The 12,444-nt window shown below is 39.2% G+C and overlaps 1 protein-coding gene across 1 annotated transcript in view; it reads right to left on the bottom strand.

Moving 5' to 3' along the window:
* Positions 1-40: 40 nt before the first annotated feature.
* Positions 41-12,444, bottom strand: part of LOC127447944 (macrophage mannose receptor 1-like) — a 14,772-nt gene continuing 2,368 nt past the window's right edge. The window contains exons 4-6 of the mRNA XM_051710187.1: positions 6,005-6,343; positions 1,730-1,815; positions 41-1,647 (exon numbers count right to left, since the gene is read on the bottom strand). Of these exons, the coding sequence (XP_051566147.1) occupies positions 1,471-1,647; positions 1,730-1,815; positions 6,005-6,343 (602 nt within the window). The 3' untranslated portion in view covers positions 41-1,470. The remainder of the gene's footprint in view (positions 1,648-1,729; positions 1,816-6,004; positions 6,344-12,444) is intronic.

Genomic DNA, 12,444 nt, shown 5'->3' with positions numbered 1-12,444 from the left:
AGTTACTTAAATATTTAAGTTAAAGTTCATTCTATATGAAGACCAAGTTAAGTGAACTTAATTACACAATATTTAGTGAAGCCATTACTCAGTTGAATTGAGGGAACGAGTTTAATAGTCAACTTTTCAGGGTTTTCAGTGAATGAGTAAATTGCATGGAATCAAAAGCACAAAGTCATTCACACCAAAAACAAGTCTAATTATTCTTTATTAAAATGTGCATGTCTACAATTCTACAAAGACACTTCAGCACTGCAGAATGATTAGGTATAATAAACGTTTCCCAACAAGTTACAACAAAAACATATCTATCATTTTGTGTCCTGCTGAGTTTGAGTTTTTAATCAAGCTAAACAACAACAACAAAAAAACAATACTAGCCTAAAAAATAATGATGAGTTTCAATAATGTTGTATGTCATTGAAATGTGTGGTCATCACTCTCTTTTATACATAATTAATCCAGCACCTTTTCTTGTTGAACGAGATTGACGAACTGAACGACATGCAGCTCCTCCTCTCGAGATTCATTCAGTTAGTTCGTGAACGAGTGTACCTGTACATTCAGTTCATTCACGAACTAGATGACCGAATAGTTCAGTGAAGGGGCGTATTCGTTCAGTGGGTCCAACCAACGATCATGTACCAATGAACTTGTCAACACCACAGTCAACACTGCATTTCACACCTGTCAATTGACTTGACATGCTGAACTAAACAGATGACACGCTTCCTCTCGTTCAATCAGTCAAATGAGATGACCAAGTGAGTCATTTATTTAGTTTGCAAATGAGTTTACCTGTACATGCAGTTCATTTATGAATGAGACGTCTCTTCTCGTTCAGACTGAAATGACTGACTCAACTGGTTCAGTGATGGGGTTTATTCATTCAGCGGGTCGAACCAGTGACATCCTCCTTCACAGCCTTCTCGAATGCTATTGGCTCACACTATAATCAGTCCATACAGGCATGAAAAGCAGTAGAGCTCACTGGCTTCAAAAGGTATCAGTGAAAGAGAAATATGAGTCAGTGTATGGTGGTAAACGAGAACGATTCATCACTTAAAAGATGCGTTCAAAATGACCGATTCGTTCATGAAGGAAACATCACTAATTTACTGTCACTAGCTAGCACATCACGAAAAGAGTTCCATTTGAGTTATGTTGACATACCAAATTGTGTTGGGTTTACTTGATTTAGTTAGGTTCCCCTATTTACATTGAAATTACATGGTAATTTTAGTTTAAGAAAACTCGCTTCAAACTTGTGGAACCATCGTCCATGACTGAATCAAGTTCAGCCAAAGAGTTATTTTGAATGCAAATCAAAGGTTTAGACACACTTGACTATTTTTTTTTTTCTGCAATATCTTAAACAACGTAATAAATAAATATAAACTGTGTGTATGCATTAGAGTTGGAAAAGAGGGATCCTCAGAGAAATAAGGTTGAAAACCACTGTTGGAGATGTCAGTAACTCCAGGTTTCATTAGGATAAACTGTATCGTCAGGATAAGAGTCACAATCTTCCCACTTGTGCTCTCTTGTGTAATTCTCTTTCTCGTGGAACACCTGACTGACTGCTTGAAATTTCCACGTCACTTCAGCGTCTGCTGTCATTCCACGCTGCTTCAGTTTCTGCTGTATCTGATACACAGAACCAATCTTATAAACAGTATGTTTGTAATGCATGAAGTAATTCAATAAGTTCTTGTATATAGACACTCACCTGCTGTAAGATGAAATCCTGAATTTGAGGATCGGTCACATTACGATCTGATTTTAGCTCCACTCTCACAATGATCTTCCTCATCACTGTGGGAACATAAATTAACACAAAAGACACTACATCCTTAGACATTGTTTTAGACACTGTTTTTGTATTATTTCATTTATTTATTATTAATTTTTATGTATTTATTGTTTTTTCCCCTTATTTTCAGGCCTAATTTATTCTTCTGTATACACTGTATATGCATTCAAACAGACCGAAATGTACGCTGTTATTCACTGATAATGTTCCCCGTTACTTTTTGTTCCACAGAAGAAACAGAATCATACGGGTTTGGAACGACATAAGCAGTGTGGGAGAGTAACTAACTAATGTAAAGATGCTACTAACTTAACATTTTTTTTTTTTTTAGTTGAGAGACAGTTGCTCAGATGTTTTTAAATACTATAGCTTAGTAACAAACTTCTTTATACGAGCAGCGGAAAAATGCCTACGCAGTTTTTTATGTCATCTATTTTAAGCAACATACAAAATAAATAATTATGCAAAACAAACTAATATTTATTGAAATGCTGTTGTTCACAAGTATGAGTAAATGATGACAGAATTTTCATTTTTGGATGAACTAACATTTAAAGCTGAATTGTATAATTTCTGCACCACTAGCACTACCGAACAAAAATAATTCAGTTCAGTAGTTTTCAAACAGCTTTCCCGAACACTCCCCCTGTCTGCCATTGGTAAAAAAACAAATAAACATATTGTCCCACCCCAAACTCACATCATTGGTTGAGCCAATGATGCTCAATCTCAGAGGAATGTTTTGAAAGCACCAAAGAGTCACATTGAAATTAACCAACTAATGGCTTACTTTCAATTGTTTCTATATTTTAAGTTGAGATTGGAGAACATATTTTAACAGCCTGATCTCATGAAATTTATGTGAACATGACAACATATTTGCAATTCAAAATATATGTGCTGTATAACACGTTTAGCTGCAGGATTCCTGTGAAATGTCCAGCTGGGAGTGCCAAAAGTGAGTAAAATGGCATCGTACTCAGATGCGGTTTTAATGTGAATTTTAGATAGATGTTTTTAAAACATACCTCGCAAACATGAAACTTTTGCCTTTGTTTTAAAATATAAATGGTGCGTTAAAAAGACATTGTTAGCTTATCAATGCCTAAACCTAACCATTCATATTTTAAATTACTCTGCACCCATCTACTGACGTACTTCAACTTAGGAATTAACATTACTTTCATTTGAACATTATATTTATGGGCAAATTGGCATAGATGTTGTCTAGACAGTGCATATGACACCATCTAGCCCCTGGCTGTCTGACGTCCTTCGTAAACATCGGACTGACCTCAGGGCAGCTGAGAGGAGATGGCGGAAATCTAAAGATCCAGCAGATCTAGGTAAATATCAGTCCCTGCTTGCAACTTTTTTAGATAACATTAAATCTGCAAAAACCTCCTATTACCAGAACAAGATCAACAGCACCACAGACACTCACAGATTGTTTAGAACATCCAACACACTTCTCTGCCCTCCCCCTCCACCACCAGACACATCACTGACAGCAGATGTCTTCGCCACATTTTTTACTAATAAGGTTACAACCATCAGCAATACATTCTCAGCACCACACCCTGTCAAACACCTGTCTCCTGTATGCAACTCTTCTGTCTCTATGTTCTCTCCTCTGACTGACACTGAGGTCTCTAAACTCCTCCTCTCAAACCACCCCACCACCTGTTCCCTTGACCCCATTCCTTCTCACCTTCTCCAGGCCATCTCTCCATCCATCCTACCTGCACTCACACACATAATTAACACATCTTTACTTACAGGCACTTTTCCCACTACATTTAAGCAGGCTCGAGTAACCCTGCTGCTGAAGAAACCCGCACTTAATCCCACACAAATAGAACACTACAGACCAGTCTCTCTCATCCCATTCATGGCAAAAACACTTGAAAGGGCAGTTTTCAATCAAATCTCTGCCTATCTCTCACAGAACAAGCTGCTGGATGACAATCAGTCAGGCTTCAAAAGTGGACACTCCTGCTGTCTGTCACTGAGTCGCTGAGACGGGCGAAAGCTGAATCCAGATCATCTGTCCTGATTCTGCTGGACCTTTCTGCAGCCTTTGACACAGTCAAACATCAGATCTTACTCTCTACCCTCTCCTTGCTGGGCATCACAGGAACTGTGCTTGACTGGTTTAATTCCTATCTCTCAGGTAGGTCCTTCAAGGTAGCATGGAGAGGTGAGGTATCCAAGCCACATCAGCTACTTACTGGGGTACCTCAGGGATCAGTGCTTAGGCCACTTCTCTTATCTATATACACAACATCACTGGGACCCATCATTCAGGCACATGGTTTCTCTTACCACTGCTATGCCGATGACACACAGCTCTACTTGTCTTTCCAGCCCAATGACACCACAGTGCCTGGCAGACATCTCAGCCTGGATGAAGGAGCACCACCTGCAACTCAACCCAGCCAAGACTGAACTCCTTGTCTTTCCAGCCAACCCTGCTGTTGAACACAACATCACCATGCAGCTGGGTGCAACTACAGTAACGCCTTCCAAATCGGTCAGAAATCTAGGGGTAACCATCGACAACAGACTAAATTTCACAGACCACATCTCAAAGACCACAAGATCATGTAGATTTACACTATACAATATCAGGAAGATAAGACCCTTCCTCTCTGCACATGCCACACAACTGCTTGTCCAGTCACTTGTCATAACTAGACTGGACTACTGTAATGCTCTCATTGCAGGCCTCCCTGCATGTGCAATTAGACCCCTACAAATGATCCAGAATGCAGCAGCATGTCTGGTCTTTAATGAACCAAAGAGAGCACATGTTACACCACTCCTTGTCTCTCTTCACTGGCTGCCGGTTGATGCATGTATCAAATTCAAGGCTCTGCTCCAGCATACCTAAAATCATTTATGCAGAGCTACGTGCCCACTAGAAGCCTGCGGTCGGCTAAGGAATGTCGCCTTGTTGTACCAACACAAAGAGGCACCAAAACACTTTCCCGGACTTTCAGCTTCATCGTACCACATTGGTGGAACGACCTTCCCAACTCCATCTGTGAAGCTGACTCACTCTCTGTCTTCAAAAAACGACTAAAAACACATCTTTTCCATGAGCACTTAACCAGTCCTGTTTTGAATACTATTATGATTACTGGAGTGGTGGTGGTGTAGTGGATTAAAGCACTGAACTGATAAGCAGAAGGTTGTTGGTTCAATCCCTACAGCCACCACCATTGTGTCCTTGAATAAGGCACTTAACTCCAGGTTGCTCCAGGGGGGATTGTCCCTGTAATCAGGGCACTGTAAGTTGCTTTGGATAAAAGTGTCTGTCAAATGCATGAATGTAAATGATGCTAGTGATACTTTGTAATACAGCACTTTTCATACCACTGTCTCCTAAGATGATTCGCTTATGTTTTCCTCTTTTGTAAGTCGCTTTGGATAAAAGCGTCTGCCAAATGAATAAATGTAAATGCAAATGAATAAATGTCATTTTTTTTTACATTTCTGTTGAAGCAAAGAATTGTGGGTTGTGAGTGCCCATGAAGGATACACCTCATGCATCCTCAGAATTCCCATGAAAGAAGGTTGCATTCAAAGTGTCCTACTTGCTTTTCTGAAACGAGACAGCCTCAATGCGGCCAACAAATGCAACCTCTGGAGAACGCAGCCTTCCAAACAAGACACAGCCTGTATGTCACCTGTCAGCTTGAATTCATGGCTGGACTCAAACCATGGTCTTTTGATTCTAATTCTAGCACCCTATCAGATGAGCTACTGCACAAGATAATCATGTTGGAATAAGTGTATATATGTAGGTAGGTCTGGAATATAAGCATTAAAATGTATCGTTTTTATTTTTATTTAAAAAATATGCGTTAGAGTAAAAGTGTGTTGATATCATAAAATAGAAGGTTCTGAGTAATGGAGAGAAAAATAAGTATTTATAAAGTCATAATCAACCATTAAAGTCATGATTTGAGTCAAAGTGAATAAAACACACAGTTGTTGTAACACCTCTTGTGTTCATTTCACCTGGAAACTGCAGGGAATTGTACCCGGAGTATAAATGTATAACACATTTTGCAAAAATTTATATAGAGTCACATTTTCACTGTGAGACCAGGTTGTATTTTAACATTGAAAAAAAATTACACAGTTCAGTTTTAACTAGTAATATTTTATAGGCAGAGAACATACCATTGTTGCAAACAAATGGAAGCGGATCTGAGCATGCTCCATTACCAGTTTCACCTTCAGAGTTAGCATAAGCACATGCTTCATTTTGCAGAATTTTAACTGGTTGTCCAGAAATCCATTTCATAGAGGTGATGTTTGTTCCATCTGACCACTTCCAGAAATCCCGGAACAAACCAATCCAAACACTTGCATACGTTGAGACCATCAACTCTTGTAGTTTATTCTGATCATTGATGTTGCGTACAGTGGCGAGGTCTGTATAATGTTGTCTGCAGTAACTCTGGGACTCATACCAAGTTCTGAACTTATCCGTAACAAAGATGAAATTATTTGTCACTCCTGTCAAAATTAAAAAAACGAAAGATCAGAAAAAAATGTTTTGTAATATTACAGAATATCAATATTGCATTTTTTATGTGTAGTAAAGGAACAGTTCACCCAAAAATGGACATTTCTGGCATTGTTTAGTTATTAACAATTTGTATTGATCCTTGTATAAAAAACCAGAATAAAGAAAATATATACAGTATATACAGAATCAATACAGAATTTGTTTTTTTGAGAAAATAGAAAATATAACAATTAATAAACAAACAGAGAGAATTCCACAAAGAACATAATCCACAATTACTATCACAGTTTTGTCTCCCTCCACGTGGTCCTTACTGAGAGCCTTCCAGAAAGTACACATACTTGTCCCATTTCTAACCATATGCATCCAATCTGCCCAGCTGCTTGTATGACATCTTTTCAAATGCCGCCACCCTGCCCAATTCTGTGAACAATTCTTGAAATGAGGGAGTGCCAATTGGCTTCCTTCCTCTAAGAATGATCTGTCTGCCAATCATTACACTAGTTTGGTACTTTAATAACCACCCCATCATCCAATATACATAGTCTGGGGCAGAATTAAATTTGAGTATCTAAAACCTCACAGATAATATTCTGGACTGAATTTTTTAATCTTAGTGCAGAATTCCAATTAGGACGGTGGTGGCTCAGCGGATAAGGCTCTGGCTTACTGCTTAGAAGGTTGGGGGTTCAAGCCCCAGCACTGCCAAGATGCTCACTGTTGGACCCTTGACCCTATCTGCTCCAGGGGCACCATATCATGGCTGACCCTGCACTCTGACCCAAGCTGGGAAATGTGAAAAAAAAAAAAAAAGAAAGGAATTTCACTGTGTATGTGCAAACATATAATGTGTGATAAATAAATTATTATTATATATTTTTTTATAATTAATTAATTATTATTATTAATTAAAAAATTATAATTATAGAACCACAGAGCATGGGCTATGTCTCCATCCTCCAACTGACATCAGGTAGGTGTGTCTTTTAAACCAAGCCTAAACAATCTAGAGGGAGTCCAGTAGAAATTATGAAAAATGTTAAACTGAATAAGGCATTCCCTTGTTTCCCTAGACATAGTTTTACATTTTTTTTTAATTTTCCTGCTCCCCATCCTCCAATTCCAAGCTCAAATCTCTTTCCCATAACCTCTTAAGAGCTGTTAAGGCCTTGTCACCAAGACTCTGAATCAACAAGGAATAATACACTAATGCTTCATGCCCCTTCCAAAATATGTGAGCACCACAAAGAGGTTGTCTGCAGTTTAGGGGTCTGTGTACTACCACCAAATGTAGTACAATATAGATGGTGCAACTGTAAATACATGAAAAATTGAGACCTAGAAATCCCAAATTGCTGTGTTATGTTTACAAATTATCTCAAAGCTCCATTTTCATTAAGGTCACCAAGTGTAGCAACACCCCTCTCCATCCACTCTCCCCTGCAAAAGGGGGACCCATCAATACACAACCTGGGGTTAAGCCACACGCGTGAGGAAACATCCAGGCAAGCACCAAAACTGAACATACCGGAAACCCCTGTTCACACTGACTGCAAGTGTGAAACAATGGGAAGCATGTCCACTTCTCCAGGCATCTCGACAGAAAGACCCTGCAATGGCGAGACTGGGGCAAGGACCGCATGCCCAATGCAGCACCAAGGAGCCTCCGATCCAGACCAATCCACTCTGCATCCCGAAAACCCAGAGAAAAAACCAACAATTCCATGGAGGCTAGGCATAGATCCACCAGGGTTGGAGACAAACATCAATACACCATCTGCGTAAAGTAGAAGTCTATGCAACACACCTCCCGCTACAACGGCAGGAAAATCACCCTCCCTCCCATCATGGCCACCAATGATTACAGAGCAAGACAGAACAACAAAGGGGAGAGAGGAAAGCCCTGCCAGACTCCTCTCCAAGAGAAAAAAAAAATAAAGATAAACCATTAGTTTGCACCGCCACTAACGGCTGTCCACAAAGCAACTCAATCCACCCAACAAAAGTGTTCCCAAACCCACAAATTTCCCAAATCCCCAAAATATATTCCCATTCCACCCCATCAAATGCCCCCTCTGCGTCAAGTGAGATGGCAGTGATTGGGTTCCGATCATTCACCACTGACCACACAACATCCACAAAACGTTCAACATTATCAGAAGAACCACAACCATGAACAAACCCCACCTGATCTATATGTATTATAGATGTAATTACTCTGCTTAATCGACCAGCCAAAATTGTAGACAATGTTTTTACATCTAACCAGATCAGGGAAATTGGACACAACTTCTACATTCACCTGGGTCCCCATCCCCTTCAAGAATGAGACTGATCAGGGCCTGCATCATGGTTGGTGGCAGTCCACCCCTCTTTAATGATTTTGTGTAAACTTCTAACATGAGTGGAGCAAGTTCTGTGACATAAGATCAAACAATTCTGTGGCAAAACCATCTGGCCCTGGTGCCTGACCTGTTGAAAAGGATTTAATTACCTCAACAAGCTCCTCCAAAATAATATCTGAATCAAGAAACTCTTTTTGATCACACATCAATTTAGGAAATTCTAATGGCTCTACGAAGTTGTTATTATCCTTACTAGTAGACATAGACACAGAGCTATAAAGATAGAAATAGAATTCTTTAAAGGCTTTAATAATATCTGTGGCAGAAGTAAATATATTGCCTCTATAAGACTTCACTGAAGGAATGGTGGAAAAACCTCTCTCTGTTTTATGTATCTGGCAAGGTGTTTTCCTGCTTTGTCTGTCTTCTCCATTACTGATGTCTGTCTTGCCCTGAATAACCAAAACTCTACCTTCTGTGACAAAGTAGTATTGTACCTACACTTTAACAGAGTCAACTCTTTAAGACCATTGGATGACATTCGGTGCTTCAGCTCTGTTTCAGCACTTTTAGTACTCATTTCCAATTCTATGAATGTCTGTGCTTTGATCTTTTTAATGAATGAGGCATATTGTATGATCTGCCCCTTAATAACTGCCTTAAGCACCTCCCATGCCATGCCCACAGAGAACACTGAGGACCAATTGGTTTCTACATAAAAGGGATTATTAAAGCGCCATCTATATGATTTTCTTTTCGCTATACACGGCAATATCTCTAAACACACCAAAGCATGAAATGAATCTAAAATATTCCCAATTGAGCAGTCAGTGACAGATGAAATATGTGACTTTGATATATATATATATATATATATATATATATATATATATATAATATATAAAACAATCTTCTAGAGTAAATCTTATGAACTGATGAAAAAACTTTGTAGTCTCTCCCAGATGGATTCAGAAGTCTCCAAATATCTGTAAGACCAAGATTTTTACACATCCTCTAGTGTCAATGTTTCTCTAAATGGTCTACACACTTGCATCACTATGATCAAGGACTGTATCCATTAAAAGATTGAAGACTCCACCCAAAACCATATCATGAAGGATCCCAGCTGCTTGTAACTTTCTCTCAAGATCTATAAACAAGTTCTGATCATCAGCATTGGGTGCATAAATATTAGCCAAAATATGATTCTGACCCTGTATTTCAGCCAAAAAAGTAATGACTCTTCCTAAATTATCTGTAATCTGTTTGAGATATTTAAATTGTAAATGCTTACTTATTAATGTGATGACTCCCCTGCTTTTACTCGAACCAGCACTACAAAATGCAAGCCCACTCCATACCCTGCCAGTTTTTCAGCTTCCTGTGGAGAAAGGTGTGTTTCTTGAAGGAACACCATATCAAATTTTCACTCTTAAGAAAAGATACCACCTTCCTGCTTTTTATAGGGTGCACCAGTCCATTAACATTCCACGTGGAAAGAAACATTTAACCTATATTAAAGTGTGACATGCAAAGAAAAACTGTGTACCCAAGGCTTAATCATACAGACCACTGTTCAACATTGACGTAACCATAAAATCCTTAATAACCCACAGAACAGAAAAAATAAAATGTGCTTCAGCCTTGCGCACAGCAATGACTGTCCATGCATGCTCACGAGATTTTCCATGACACTGTTGCTACCAGATTTCTCAAGTCCGGTAATTTTTAAATGCATACACACACACACACACACACACACACACACACATTTGTACATGTATATATACAGTATATACTGTATATACTCTGGCGGCCAAAAGTTTGGAATAATGTACAGAGTTTGCTGTTTCAGAAGGAAATTGGTACTTTAATTCACCAAAGTGGCATTCAACTGATCACAAAGTATAGTCAGGACATTACTGATGTAAAAAACAGTACCATCACTATTTGAAAAAGTCATTTTTGATCAAATCTAGACAGACCCCATTTCCAGCAGCCATCACTCCAACATCTTATTGAGTAATCATGATAAATCGCTAATTTGATACTAGAAAATCACTTGCCATTATATCAATCATAGTTGAAAGCTATTTGGTTTGTTAAATGAAGCTTATCATTGTCTTTGTGTTTGTTTTTGAGTTGCCACATAATGCAATAGACTGGCATGTCTTTAGGTCAATATTAGGTCAAAAAAAAAAGAAAAAAAGAAACAGCTTTCTCAAGAAACTCGTCAGTCAATCATTGTTTTGAGGAATGAATGCTATACAATGCTTGAAATTGCCAAAAAACTGAAGATTTCATACAAGTGTACACTACAGTCTTCAAAGACAAAGTCTCTAGTTTGAGAAATAGACACCTCACATGTCCTCAGCTGACAGCTTCATTGAATTCTACCCGCTCAACACCAGTTTCATGTACAACAGTAAAGAGAAGACTCAGGGGTGCAGGCCTTATGGGAAGAATTGCAAAGAAAAAGCCACTTTTGAAACAGAAAAACAAAAAGAAAAGGTTCGAGTGGGCAAAGAAACACAGACATTGGACAACAGATAATTGGAAAAGAGTGTTATGGATCTTAACCCCATTGAGCTTTTGTGGGATCAGCTAGACTGTAAGGTGCGTGAGAAGTGCCCAACAAGACAGTCACATCTATGGCAAGTGCTACAGGAAGTGTGGGGTGAAATGTCACCTGAGTATCTGGACAAACTGACAGCTAGAATAACAAGGATCTGCAAAGCTGTCATTGCTGCACGTGGAGGATTTTTTGATGAGAACTCTTTGAAGTAGTTTAAGAAGTTCTGAAATGTTTTTTCAAATTGTAATAGTAATTTTTCACATTATTAATGTTCTGACTATACATTGTGATCAGCTGAATGCCACTTTGGTGATTAAAAGTACCAGTTTCTTTCCATAAGAGCAAAATCTGTACATTATTCCAAACTTTTGGCCGGCAGTGTATATATATATATATATATATATATATATATATATATATATATATATATATATATATATCAAAACCCACAATGTGGGCTCAACAGCATGTCAACAAAGGGAGAAAAAAATGAAAAGAAAAAAGTGAGTCAGGCAGGAGCCAGTGGGCAGACAACAGAACAACAAACCCTCCCTAGCTGCACCAGCAAAATGCATGATTTGCAGTCTGTATTATTGATTGAGTGCAGGCAAAATTACCCACTCACACCATTGATTTAATGAAGGCCATTGCTTGTCGTGGGCACGTAAAAGTCCCTGCCATCAACCCCAAGACCAGCAGGATAAAGCAGTGTGACGCTCACCCTCCGCTGGTGCAGCAATATTTTACACTTCTTAAATCCGTCCCGCCTCACCTGAGTAGCTCTAGCAAAGTCCGAAAAAAACATAATGCTGCGGTTCCCCAGAACAAACTGCCCCCACTCCCCGCTGCCCTCAGAACAGCGTAAGCCAACCACAAGAATCATGCCAGGATAGATCGTGGTCTGTCACCTGCCCTGGGACGCTGACTGAGAGTCCTGCGCTTGCCCCATCCTGAGCCAGTGGCCCACTGCATTGACCAAACCCAGAATAAGCCCCTCCAAAAACTGTGCCACATCCTGACCCTCCTTTCCCCCGGGGACATCACCATGTCATGTGCTTGTTGGAGCTTCTGAGTTCTGGTCACCATTCACTTACATTGTGAGGAGCTACAGAGCTGAAATATTCTTCTAAAAATAATCATGTGTGTTCTGCTGAAGGAAGAAAGTCAC

The sequence above is a fragment of the Myxocyprinus asiaticus genome, chromosome 1 (genome assembly GCF_019703515.2).
Source record: "Myxocyprinus asiaticus isolate MX2 ecotype Aquarium Trade chromosome 1, UBuf_Myxa_2, whole genome shotgun sequence".
NCBI classification, from domain to species: Eukaryota; Metazoa; Chordata; class Actinopteri; order Cypriniformes; family Catostomidae; genus Myxocyprinus; species Myxocyprinus asiaticus.
Note: the sequence above shows the minus strand (reverse complement) of the source record. Positions and strands in the feature narration are given on the sequence as shown.